This window comes from Balaenoptera acutorostrata, chromosome 3, assembly GCF_949987535.1.
Source record: "Balaenoptera acutorostrata chromosome 3, mBalAcu1.1, whole genome shotgun sequence".
NCBI classification, from domain to species: Eukaryota; Metazoa; Chordata; class Mammalia; order Artiodactyla; family Balaenopteridae; genus Balaenoptera; species Balaenoptera acutorostrata.
The window spans coordinates 51,438,776-51,452,874 of NC_080066.1; the positions used below are offsets into that span (position 1 = coordinate 51,438,776).

A 14,099-nucleotide genomic window follows, 5' to 3' on the forward strand; every position below is an offset into this window, starting at 1 on the left:
AGGGGCCATTTAAACATCTAATGAGGTTCTGCAGACATCCCCAAACAGACCTTACCTCACAGATGGAGTAGCTAAAGCCCACAGATACCCCATGGTTTGACCAAGGCCACACAGCCAGAGACACTGAGAAATATGCAACGCCTGCATGTTTTTCAGAGCAGGTCATTTACAATGTGGCACTGGCATTTAATGCCTCATACAAAACCAAGCTTTGAATTTTATGGATTTAATCTTTAAACATTAGATAAATGCCTTTGTGTGAAGTCTTTTCTAATTACGAGCATTGGGGTTGTTTTCCCAAGTAAGGGACAACTTGGTGTGAGACTCACTTCAATTCCAGTGCTGGTTAAAGTCAGCATTCAATAATTACACCTCCTCGGGCTTCCCTGGCGGCGCAGTGGTTGAGAATCTGCCTGCCAATGCAGGGGACACGGGTTCGAGCCCTGGTCTGGGGGGATCCCACATGCCGCGGAGCAACTAGGCCCGTGAGCCACAGCTACCGAGCCTGCGCGTCTGGAGCTTGTGCTCCGCAACAAGAGAGGCCGCGAGAGTGAGAGGCCCGTGCACCGCGATGAAGAGTGGCCCCCGCTTGCCGCAACTAGAGAAAGCCCTCGCACAGAAACGAAGACCCAACACAGCCATAAATAAATAAATAAATAATAAAAATAAAGGAATTCCTTTTAAAAAAATAAATAAATAATTACACCTCCTCATACCAGGACGGGATCTGTCAATGTCCCACCCACCAGCAAATCGAAACCTACAGAGATATCCACATTACCTGCTGATGTGAATTCGCCACTGAAGAACCAAATAACTCTAGGAGGGAGCAACCAGCCCTGGATATTTGTGGCCATTTGGAAAGCTTCTCAGTAAGTCAAGAAATGAAGACTGTTGTAGGGTGATTCAGTTGCCCAGGAAGAGAACACACCTTCAAGCCATGGATTTCCCCCTCCCCAGTCCTGTGCCTGGTTCCCTCCATGCCTGGAGGGCACACCTGTGTCTTCTAACCCAAAGGAACCATTTGCAGGGACACAGTGCTACAAGGGAGCTATAAGAGGAACAAGGACAGTGCCCAAGGGCCTGGGAATAATGTCTCCAAGGATAGCAGGAAAACCTAAAGACATTCCACCTAGAGAAAAGAGACCACTTCCTTGTGACTCCAAGGCCTGTCTTATCAAAAACAGAGCAGGGTGTGCAACCGTGCTACAGAGAAGGGCCAACGGGGTGTCAGCAAGAGGCCGACTTAAGCATAGCATGAGAAAGACCTGCAAAACCCAAGGATGTCTTAAGGATTAGGGCTGTCTGTCTTCATGAGAGAGGAATTAGCAGTCCCTGGAAATATGTGAGCAGAAGCTCAAAAACCAGCTGTCAAAGACGCTGTAGATGGGGTTTGGGGACTGGTCCCGACCTCAGAATATCTTCTGATCCTAAAATTCTAGGGTATCTTCTGCAAAGTCAAATACAATTCTTTGTATTTCTTTCTAGACTTTAACTATTTAGGGATGACTGTTTTGTACCATTGAATACCCTCAGAAATGATTTTCATTCCTTCAAGAGGGAGCACTTTAGATCCTGGGGAGCTGAGAAGCCTTCCATATTCTCCATTGTCCTAGCCTACCCACCTTACCAGTGTTATCCTCAAAGGCTATGTTAAAAAAAAAAACTAAAGCACTGTCAAAGCCTGAACAGGGAATGGAATGAATATGAAATCCCTACTCTTGTTTATATATATTTTTTCTTACTCGTTCATAATGTATACGTCATCAAATGGGAGAAAAATGGCAATGAACACCCTTTACTGCTGCTTGTTGCAATTGCTGCTAACGAGAATTTGGTAAACTTAGCCTGTGAGATATTAACAACTCTAGTTTTATCTTCCTGCCCTGCCTCTGTTTTCCCTGGCTCTCGTGGTTTTCTATTTTACTGCACTGTAAGCTGACCTCAAAGTTGTTGGAAGCATGGATCCTAGAATAAACAGATGCGGGTGTGGACCCAGGCCTGTCCTCTCCCCATCATCTCTATATCTAAAAATGGTGTTGAACACTTTGATTTGACTGTGAAGAGGGAACCATCTTGAATAGGCTGATTGCAAAACAGACCTCACACTTGAGCTCAAGAAGAAATCATGCTTTGCTGGGTCACATTCAAATGCTATTTCCAATTCGCACCTGTCTTCAAAATAGGATCCAAGGCCCCTGATCCCAAGGTTCACGAGGTTAAAAAAAAAATGATGTCGGTCACTATTTAAATAGCTCCTCTATGTGGTCATCCCTACAGTTGGAGTAAACAACTACCATTTCTGTAACACACCAGCAATGGGATCTCCTGAGAGGACAGCCAAGAAACTAGCCGACGTTCTAGAAGGTAGACGTGCCAGGGCCTTCGCCTGCCAAGAACCTCAATTGTATTTCAGAACCTGACCACCTCTCCACAATGTTGCTGAGGAGCCGCAATAAACAATACTATCAAAAGACCTCTGCATCCGCAGCTGATGCACCTTCTACCCCAAGATACGTCCATGACTAAGGGAGACATTTTGCTTTCCACACCATCCCTGGGTCAACAATGATAGGTGCCCATTGGAAGAGGACAGACAGCAGATGGAACCAATAGGAAAACACATCAAGACTCATAAGCTTTGGGTCTAAAATAAGCACTGTCTGCAATCTGAAGGTTTAATTAGGTGAAGCAACCCCCTCCCCAAACACACACATATGCACACGTGTGCGCGCACACACGTCGCATCTATTTATTGTGAAAGAAAATGAGAGAAGGCAGGCGGGGGAGAGGCAGAAAGAGGTAAAATTTTCTGGCTTGTCCCCATACCCTAGCCCCTGGTGGTGTGTCTCCAGGCCTCCCAACCACTCGGTGAGCAGCTAAGCATTGAAAGAAATGTTGGTCCCACAAATTCTTTAGATCCCACAAGTGCCCACTGACAACAGGAACACGTCAGTGATGAGGGGGTGGCCCCCATCACACTGAGTCAAAGCTGGAAAGGGGTAACAATGAACAGAAAACAGGAGGAAAGGAAAGGACTCGTGGGGGCCGGGGGCTGGCGTTACAGGAAAGGCCTCTCGTACCAGACGTCAGAGTGCGTGGTGAAGACTCCATCCTTGAGGGACTCGGGGGACATCCAGCGCACAGGCAGCAGCCCCTTCCCTCCCTTCCGGTAATAGTCGGTCTCATAGATGTCTCTCGTCATCCCAAAATCTGTGAGGAGGAGAGGAGGCACGAGAGTTACCCCGTGTGAGTAATGTCGGGGGAGAAGCTAAGAGGCACAGTGACGTCTCAGAGGAGGGTCCTGTGCCCACAGCCAAGTCCAAGGGCAAACTGGCTTTAGGTAGGCCGATATCCATGCTGCCACCTGATGAGGCAGAAACTGTAGGGGAGGACCGGTGAGTCACATGACAAGCAAATGCCCAGAAATCTCTGCCTTTAAATATATTTACAATGTGATTCTTTTAAGAAGGTAGCTCCCTCATTGCATTTAAAATGAGAGTTATCTTACAAATCATCAGGACCCATAGTTTACCAGGAAAATATGTACTGAGTAGAGCAAAGGTCATTTGTATGTGGTTTAAAAACATGATCAAATAGCCAGGAGCATGTTGACTTTTATTTACTTGGTAACACTGCCTCATTATCAGAGGAAAGAAAGTAGTTTCACCATCTAATAAGGGGGAAAATATTGAGAGTACCAATTCACGATGAAAAAAGTACACAGTAAGATGCCTAAGAGATGGTATTTACTAGGCCCCTGAAGCTATTACTCAATAATGTTTTTCAACATAATATTCCCACTCATTTTTGAAAATGTCTTCCATTTTCCATGTCTCTAGAAGATGTCACATAATTATGTTTGATGGCAGGCTTGCTTTATAATCCTAAATTATTGCTTCTTTGTCAGATTTTGATTTTCCACTCAATCATGTAACCTTTTCTTACAGGGACTCTTCCGTTCTCCTTCCCAGGAGAAAGGGCTGCTCTCCTTTTTAAAATGTTCATTTATGTCTCTAACTCTGCCACAAAGAGGTAAGGCTACAAAGCAAACACAGAGAACAAAGTTCCTTGGACGTTAATCAACATAAAATCCTTGTACTATGCTAACGGCCATCGAATTGCCTCTGGTAAAATTGCTTGTCATATTTGTAATCCATAGGACACTGGGCATTAGAAAAACATTTTTGAATCCTAGCGAAGAATAAAAACGAAGTGCTAAAGTCTTATCTCCAAACTATCCAGTGACATGCAAATTAGAGAATTTGCTTTTCCTTGCACAAAAAGGAAAGACAGAAATCCCAGAAAAAAAGCACAGACTATTTCTTCCTTAACCCAAAAGAAAAATTTCAAATTTTAAGAAGAAAAAACACAGTACAAAGAAAACATCACTATAAATATGCCACATGGTTAAATAGCAAATAGAGTCCTTGCTGATTTGGACTTCCAATGGCAAGTGGCACAAAAAATGGCTCTCCCGCAGTGAGGGCGAGCAGGGAAGTAAAGGAGCAGGAACTGAGTTAGGCCACAGACACTAACGTTTCCGTTTCCGAGGACCTGCCCACACCCAGCACGTATGTGCCTGGTGCTTTCCTGCACCGAGTCTTTCCCAGCATCTCATGGCTCTCTTACAGCATCATCCCCATTTCAGACGTCAAGAAATTGGGGCTCACAGAACTTAAAGACACTTGCCACAAGCCTCAAGTCTGTTAGTGGCAGAACCGGGATTTAGTTTAGTTAGTGACTGCCTGGGCTCTGCAGCTGGGGAAGGGGAGCCGGTTGGCATCTCTGTGGGAACAATCTGAGTCCTCGCTGAGAAGGGAAGGGGAGGGAGCAGGGTACACAGAGGAAGCCCAGGCAGCAGCCATAGGGGCTCTTCCCTGAGAGCCCCAGGGCAAGACAACCTCAGACTTTCAGGGGTGTCAAATGTGTGGGTGCCTCAAAGGGCCAACCCAGGGACACACGGAATAACTGATGGCCAAGGATATTTGCTATACGATATGGCTCCATCCATTACCTCTAGCTCCTTCAAGTGAAAGATAAAGACGCCCATCCCCACTTGGGAAACCATTCTAGAGGGGATACTCATTGTTCACCAAAGGGCCAAAATAGTCATTCAAAATCATTGTTAAAAAAACCCCAAAAACACTGCTAAAGGAAGGCGAGCACTTCCAGAACACACAGTTCAAGAGCTAGACAAAGAGGTTTACATAGTTTTTGGATGTAAAGTCTTCCTGTAGCTTCTCAGGATAAATATTTAGCATTTTTCTAAGACATCATCATCTCATAGTGGGAAGAGCAGGTGGTTCCCACGCAGCCCTGATGTTTTATGTGTTTTATCAGGCAGATTCAAGGACCAAAGTAAAATCCAAACCTAAAGTCCAAAATAAATTCCTCACCAGTGACCAGAAATATAATCCACCCCCCTTTTCTGGTGTTACAGTGGGTGGTGGCAACAAGGGGTCTAAGGAGGAGTTTAGTTCGCTAATAAGTAAGGGTTGCAACAAAGATCAAGAGCTCCGAGGTTGACCAGCTCAGGTGTGAACCCCAGAAAGCAGCGGTCTTCCCTCATCCTGTAACCACTCCTGCTCTGTGCACGGGCTTCACCATCGGGGACCTCACCTCTTAGAAAACGCCATGGACCCCTTGTTGTTGTGAGGCAGACAATGTTCCTTGTAAGCTGGAAAACCGGAGGACATACTGGTAGTATGGAGGGCAACTTTTAGGTACAAGTCAAAATCACCTGAGGACACTGTCTCAACTATTTCTGGAAACAATGCTTAGAACTGTTCTGCCAAGGAATGCCTCAAGTGCCAGTAGAGGCAACCTCAGGGACGACGGCCTCAGCTCACCCTTGGCCACTGCCTGGACCACTGCGCCCATGCATTATCAGGATTAGAGCCAGGCTGGCTGGGTTTGTGACTATTGACTGGACACAATCACATTATTCCCAAGAGTAAGACTCTGCAGTCACGGGATGCATCGGAAAACCTCTCCACAGGCAGGCTAATGCCCACTTGGCCCCTAAAACATGTGCGAGTTTAGTTCTTGCTCAGATCTGGAAAGCTAAGGACACACCTCCGATTTTGACTGTGAAATCTTCGGCCACCATGCAGTTCCGGGCAGCGAGGTCTCTGTGGACAAACTTATTGGCGTTGAGGTATGCCATGCCATCTGCAATCTCTCCAGCCATCTGGATCATTTTGCTTAGGCTGGGAGGTGCTAGGACTGGATTATTCTGTTGGAGATTAAAAAAAAAAAAAATCCATGTGAGAATTTAGGAATTTTTCCCTCCCCGTGTTCTTTCACGGTTTGCAAATCCACCTTTGTTCAATCTGAGCACCACAGGTCATTCTGCTAAGAAACACAGGAGTGGCTCAGAAGGAGGCCATGGCACTTGCCCTCTGACCACATCACAAAGCTGCAGAGAGAAGCACCTATTAGCACAACTTGGGACCAGCATCTTCGATTTTGGGTGGGGCCAACATCATTTAAAGTGAAACCAGCAATTTTTGATGTTAAAAATTCTGGATATTCAAATTCCAATTAGTGTATGTGTTCCTTTTATTTCTACAATCCAACTCCACACAGGGAAAAGGAGGGAGAGGACATTACAAAGGCCATGTGGAAATAAGCAAACGGGTTTCTTGAATGGACACTGGATGTGTTATTTCCTATGTTAAATTATTTAATCCTTTTCTTTCCCTTCAACTTTCTTCTAAAGTACAAAACCATCAAGATTAATTTGTTCACCTTACAGAGTGGCATTCCTTGGATTATTATTTTCTGTGGGTGCTGAGGAAAGCAAGCCCTTGACAGTTCATTTAAGTCCAGCAGAAGCTTATTCTGGAGGGGACCAATGTCCAACAGTGACAGGTAACACGGATAAACGTTTCGTCTTTGCAGAGAAGGGCAACATACTGACTTCAGAATTGAGAAGAAATACCCCCAAATAATAAATCCATTTAGAAAAGTTTTATATAAAATGTGTGTCCAAGCCTCTTTATCCTAAAAGAAAGTGTGGAAACCAGTCAGCACCCCCAGTTTAGATGCTGACCACCTCTTGTTTGTGTGAGTTCAACAGACTTTACCTCAGTTTCCCTGACTACAGAGCATCTGTCACAACACGGCAAAGCCATCCTGCTCTGACAGGTCCCACACGTCCCCTTCCCAGCTCAAACCCTGCGCCACAGGAAGAACACGTCTGGGCTTTAGGATCAGACAGTCTGGCCTCCTGCCTGGGCTCTTTCACATGGGATCGAGGCGGGGTCACTGCTGGGAGGATGACCTGGGACCATGCATGGCAAGTGTCCGCCACTGCCTGGCCAAGGTCCATGCCCAGGGAATGCTGGTTTCGCCCAGTGAGGTGCTAGTTTCTGCCCCAAAGCTAGGAGCAGCATAACAACTCTCCAAGTACTTGGGGGTTGGTTCCCTACACTTGAATTTTGAAGCTACTATCAGGACTGTCTGTGGTGATTTAAAATCCTCATTACTGAGTTGCCTGGGGAAGTGATGTGATGACCCGAAGGATAAGCCAAAACTACCCCCTTCCTTTACAAAGGGGCCTTGTTTAGAGGAGCCTTTTCCCCTCAGGACCTAACATTCCCTTTAACCTTTTCAGAGCTTTAGATATGCATGGTACACCAGGAAATCGGCAGGTAAAATGTTAACTTTATGCTCATAATACTTAAGTTGTGGAATATTAAGTTAGGCGCTTATTAGAAGTGGCGCTTCGGGCTTCCCTGGTGGCGCAGTGGTTGAGAATCTGCCTGCTAATGCAGGGGACACGGGTTCGAGCCCTGGTCTGGGAGGATCCCACGTGCCGCGGAGCGGCTGGGCCCGTGAGCCACAATTGCTGAGCCTGCGCGTCTGGAGCCTGTGCCCCGCGACGGGAGGGGCCGCGATAGAGAAAGGCCCGCGCACCGCGATGAAGAGTGGTCCCCGCACCGCGATGAAGAGTGGCCCCCGCTTGCCGCAACTGGAGAAAGCCCTCGCACGAACCGAAGACCCAACACAGCCAAAAATAAAATAAATAAATAAGAAAATCCTTTAAAAAAAAAAAAAAAAAAAAAGAATGAGCCTTCCATTTAAAAAAAAAAAAAAAAAGAAGTGGCGCTTCATAATATTAATATGAAAAACAGAATCAAAAAAAGGAACCTGGTTTTAAGTATTGAAGGAGAGGGCTGACATTCTGTCAGTCATGGTGCTAATACTGCCATTCTTTCAGACGTCTTAGAAAACAGAAATATTTAACTTGTTTAGAACTACTTAAGACGCTTATACACAAGCATTCCCATTTAGTGAGGGAAGTGAATGAATCTTCACTGGGGGAAGATGCCAAGTAGAGTATAATGAAACCACAGGACAAGCATACGTATTTTTATACTTGACATGGGTTAGAAAGAACAACTTTAAATCTGACAAATCTAAAAGTGAATTTTGGGGGGGCTTCCCTGGTGGCGCAGTGGTTAAGAATCTGCCTGCCAATGCAGGGGACATGGGTTCAATCCCTGGTCTGGGAAGATCCCACATGCCACGGAGCAACTAAGCCCGTGCGCCACAACTACTGAGCATGTGCTCTAGAGCCTGCGTGCCACAACTCCTGAAGCCCGGGCGCCTAGAGCCTGTGCTCTGCAACAAGAGAAGTCACCGCAATGAGAAGCCCGCACACCGCAACGAAGAGTAGCCCCTGCTCACTGCAACTAGAGAAAGCCCGTGCACAGCAACAAAGACCCAATGCAGCCAAAAATAAATAAATTAAATAAATAAATTTTTTTTTTTAAAGTTAAAGTTAATTTTTGATCTGAAAAGGACTTTAGTAGTCATCTTGTCCAACCCTCTTATTTTACACATAAGGAAACCAAGGCCCAGAGCCTGAAGCAGCCACCTGAGGATGCAGACAGGTAGTGGCAGAGCCAGGACTAGGGCTATGTGTTGCAAATTTTTATTCTGTGCCTGAAACTGGGGACGAAGGAAGTAAGTGCTTCAGACTTTTCAGAGGTGCCTTAAATGAATCTGATAAGAAACATACTGCCACATCTCCAGTCACCCAGCTGATGAAGCTTTTCTCCTTCGTGCTGGCTTGTGTATTCCAAAGTGAGCTGGGAAAAGGCACTAAGATCCAGGGGAGCTAGGGACCCACACTGGGCAGAGCAGAGGGTGGGTGTGTTGCAAACCGCCCTGCTCGGGGCCTCAGTCCACACTGGGCCTCGCGGCCCTTGCAGAACCACACGCATCATCTGCTGTGAGTAAAGGAAGCCACGTGTGAACAAGTGCTTGGAACAAAAATTAAGGAACTACTACTTGGGAGATGATTAAGTTGCCAATTAAAAGAAGAAAACAAAAGATTAAGCTCAAACAGAGAAAGGTTACAGACATTCAAGAAGGGTAGAGAAAGGGGAGGATCCAAGGCACAAAAGCAGACTCAAAGCTTCCTCAACAGGCAGCAAAGTCAGGGTCCAAGTGAGGACTTGAGACCCACCAAGGCAGCCAAGTGAAAGGCAGATGTTGCTGGTGTCACTTCTAAGTGTTTATCTCCCAGTTTACTCTTAAAAGTCGTTCCTCCAAATGTTACAAAGCTGGGTTCACGGGGAGACACCAGGGTAACACAAATTGATATTTTTTTCATACGAAGTAGAGATGATTGGGCAGCTGAGGTGATGATCATTCAGAAGCTCAAGCAAGACACTGATTCGGGATAAAGCCTGAAATGTGGATGCAGGGCTTGAGAAATGGGGCTCCCCCGGCTCAAAGGCTCAGACTGCCCACAGGAGGGGATGGGGCACACGTCGGGTGGGGGCCTGTGAGTGAGTGGGTGTCTGCGCACAGAGCTGGGAGGGAAAACACCCGGCACAAGAATCAAGTCAACCTGACAGTGAACTCTGACAAAAACGACACTGAGCTACACTGGGTCTGGGATGGACAGGAAACATAATGGGCTAGATGGGGATCCACTAAGAACTAAACAAGAGAAAGCTGGTCCAGGAGAGAAGGCAGTGGAGGAGACAGGCACTCCTGGCTGGGGTGGGGGGCAGGAAAGGCTCCAGGGAGGGAGCAGCGCGGACATGGTCTGTGGGTGGGAGTCAGGGAGAGACGGTGGTGGAGGAGGTGACTGGGGGTGGAGGGAATGATGTAGCAGCAAAATCATACAGGGGTTTGAGTAATAAGGTACCTGCGGACTGGCAAGTGCCTCTCACAAAAGATCCAGGTCTCTCTCTAGTCAGGGAACTCCTTCATATACAGGACTAAGAACCAACCACAGGGCAAGAAAAGTGAATGGATTTAAAGACGCAGTATCTTCTGGGGGAAGGTTCTAAAGGAAAGGGAACGGTTAACATGGGATGTCAGTGAAAATCAAAACTGACCTCCATTTCTGGCCTCAGAGACCGGAGATAACTTTTGAGGTCCCCCCGGGTCATCAGTTCCATGATGACCAGCGTCGGCTGGCCCTGGGACACCACACCCAGCAAGCGCACCTGTGAGGAAGGACAGAGAGAAGGGCTCAGAGGGTGAAGGCTGCCCACGACTGCGGCTCTCCCACCGCTGGGACCATCTGGCCCAGAGCAGAGCCCGTACGATGGGCCACTGGGGCTCACGGGCCAGCCCTGCATCACATCCAGAACCTTCATGTGCACAGTGTCTACAGGAACAGTGGGGTGACGGGGGGGATCCCTACAGAAGACAGGGCGAGACAGCAAACCCACAAGTGTGCTCCCCAACACTTGGGGGCCCTTCTCTTACCACGTGGTGACAGTTGAACTCCTTCATCACCGAGGCCTCGTTGAGAAACTCAATCCTCTCGCGCATGCTGGCGGCCTCGTTCACCGTCTTAATGGCCACCCTGGTCTCAGGCTCATCCTTGACCACGCCCTTGGCGACACCTTCGTAAACCATCCCGAAGGAGCCCTGCCCCAGCTCCCGGCTCATGGTGATCTTCTCCCGGGCGACCTCCCACTCGTCAGGCACGTACACTGGGGAAGAAGAGGCCAGAACTGAAACAACGTGCTTTGGGCAAACTCCAGGCCAAAGAGGGCAAGATGCCACTTCCTAGAGCCCACAGAGGAGAACAGCAGGAGACAAGGATATGGCTTGTTCTGGAATCTCCCACAGGCTGTGGATTTCAGCAAGGCCACTGTACAGTCAAACACTAGAATTTCAAGTCCTCAAGGAGTTCTAGATAATTCAAAGATACCAACAGCATGTAAGAACCAGAAAGTCGTCCAATTTGAGACGTTGCTATAAGTATAAAATTCATGCTGGATTTCAAAAAACAATGTAAATATTTCAATAATTTTCTTACTGACTGCATATTAAAACTGATAATATTTTGGATATATTGAGTTAAAGAAAACCTTATCAACATGTATTTCACCTGTTTCTTTTTCCTATTTTATATGTGGCTACTAGAAAAATTTCAGGTTTCTTATGGGACTGGCACTCTATTTCCATTGGCAGCTCTGCTCTAGTCTGGACAGTTTCTCTGGCCTTGCCAGAGACCCTGGGGTGATGGATGAGGTACGGAAGCAACTGAGCTCTGGCACCGAGGGGCATTCAGTGGTGACCAGCATGGAGGGACAGCTGATGAGCAGAAGGGCCTCCCCAGGGCTTAGGCCTGGGGCCTGTGAACTCAGGGACCTCCCACCACTGGGGTGAGGGGCTGGGGGGTGGGGCTTGGTAATGACTAAGCCTGAATATGATTTCCTGTCCAGCCTATGCTTCTGGTCAGATTCAATTTGGTTTAAGAAAATAAATAAGTAATTCTAGGCAGGAGGAAGGAGAAAGAAAGAGGGAAAGGAAGAAGGGAGGAAAGAAAGAAAACGAAACAGAAGATCCATCCTACCACTCTGATGGGTAGGTGAGAACTAAAATAATATCAACCTGCTCTACAGCTCCATAAGAAATTTCAATTATTATCATATTCTTCTAATGCTGTGTGCTTACGTCCTTGCCTGAGAGGGAAACCCTTGGCATGCTCCACTGGTAGGAAAGAGGTGGTCCTGGCTTAGCAATGCAGAAGGACTGAGAACCTGGGATGGCATCTGTTTGCCTTAAGGCTTTCAGATGTTAACCGTGGGCCTGCAGCTGGATGTAAGAGAAGCAGTGGATTGACAGCTATATTCCGACACCCCCAAGTCCCAGGTATCTACCTTTAAGTGATGTCTTAAAGCAAAGATGTCTATAAATTAGGCCCAGGAGATACCACCAATTTATACCTCTAAGGAATTTCCAATAGGGACTATGTTAATCAATCTAGAATTTTCTTTCACATACATTTTTGTATTTCATAGTACGTATGTATGTGTTCAGGAATTTCACAAATGGAATTACAACCTCCATATGGCTTAGACAGCTTATAGCCCTGAAGAAGGGGCTGATGCTCACTTAGGAGAGTAAGTATGCAAGACAACCCAGTAGATAAGACTCTTCCTGATACCCCTCAGAAAGTATAAAGAGACACTGTATATATCCATTTATCTCTGAAAATCCAGGCTTGCTTTTAATCAGAATTAACTATGTAACACACCATGAAACATGGACTTAAAACCAATCACATTCATTTCCTGGGAGGTAGCTGAAGTCAATACTCACAATCCTTTCTCTCAATTCAACCCAATAACTCTGACTTTAGCCAGCAGTCCTAAGCCCTGCCAGGCAGGAGAGGTTTACGTGCACAATGTTATCAGCGTTTCCCTGGAGGGGATTTTCAGTGTACTCTGGAGAATGGTGACATGCAGATTAGCTTCTGGAGAGAGAAGTTTTTAAAGCCTTTTTGAACTGCAATGTCATTTTGTTGCCCCTTGAGGAAACTAGCTATAAGATGCTTGTCAAAAGGCTGAATAAATTAAGTTCAAATAAGGTGACAGTCTTCCTACCTGTTGGCCTGGGTGACAGTAAGTTTTGTTTGTTTGTTTTGTTTTTAAAGAAGCAAGAAATATTATGAAGGCACTCTGGAAAGACACAAAGTTTGAATTCAAATCGCCGTTAGTGTCTGATATGATTGTATTTGTGCTCTCTCTAAACTTCCTGGATCCTTCACAGTCAAAGCTACAAATGCCAATCTTCTATGCTTTATTTCAAAACCGAGCAGATTTTTGCAGTAGTCTTACTCCACACTGATAGAGCTGGAAGTGGCCTTGCATTTTCCTTATAAATCCCATTAAGTGTGTGACGACTCCTCACCTTACTTGATTAAAAAAAAAAAACTATTATTTATTCAAACAATGCATAAAAATCGTCTTGCCTTTTTTTTTTTTAAAGAAAAAGATCCTCTTCACAAGTAACTACTCTTTTAAGTTTGGTGTGTATCCTTCCAGAACATTCTCTTATATGTACACACACACACATACATACAGACATGTAGGTGTGTGTGTACATATATACGTCTTTTAAAAATACAACTTTGTGAGACCTTTATATGAAGAAGAATAATGTCCTCATTATTCTACCTTGCTTCGCATTCAGAGGAGTCTGCTTTTGATTGGCTTTATTGTAAACACAATTTGAATTAGAAATTATTAAAGAAATCACAGTAATAAAACTTTACACACTTATATAGTGCTTTTAAATTGTTTTCTCATTTGATCAGGATGAGCAATTAGAATAATCATGACTCTTTATTTCACGTCTCCCGCACACACACTTCCACTTCTGAAGCATGAGCGAGGCAAACGTGTCTTCTAAATACATCCAGCCGATTCCATGCACTTATTTATTCACTTGACAAACCCTGGCCAGCTGCTCCTGTGGGCCAGCTTGCCGGTCTCCCCAGCCCCCAAGACCTCACAGTCCTTCCCCACAGCGACTGCATCACATGTCAACAAGATGCCAGGGGCTGCCTCATCCTGATTTCTCAACTGCCTAGTTCTGTGACCAGGGCGAGTTTCTCCTCTGAGCCTCATTACCCCACTGACAGACAGATGAGCATCAGACAACCCATCCTATAGGGATGCAGGGATCAAATGGGATGGCATTTGTGAACGTCTCTAGCAAAGTGCCAGTCAGTGGTACCCAATGACCAATGTCTCACCCCGACTTACTTTGAAAAGTTAGGATTTTGGCAAACTTGGAAGACAAGACAGCAAATAAGGAAAAAAAAAACT

At 46.0% G+C, this 14,099-nt stretch overlaps 1 protein-coding gene across 2 annotated transcripts in view; it reads right to left on the reverse strand.

The window, feature by feature from the left end:
• Positions 1-14,099, reverse strand: part of IGF1R (insulin like growth factor 1 receptor) — a 313,412-nt gene that overhangs the window by 19,053 nt on the left and 280,260 nt on the right. For both annotated transcript variants that reach the window (XM_057543127.1, XM_057543128.1), the window contains exons 16-19: positions 10,741-10,970; positions 10,365-10,475; positions 6,079-6,238; positions 3,084-3,213 (exon numbers count right to left, since the gene is read on the reverse strand). In XM_057543127.1, the coding sequence (XP_057399110.1) occupies positions 3,084-3,213; positions 6,079-6,238; positions 10,365-10,475; positions 10,741-10,970 (631 nt within the window). The remainder of the gene's footprint in view (positions 1-3,083; positions 3,214-6,078; positions 6,239-10,364; positions 10,476-10,740; positions 10,971-14,099) is intronic.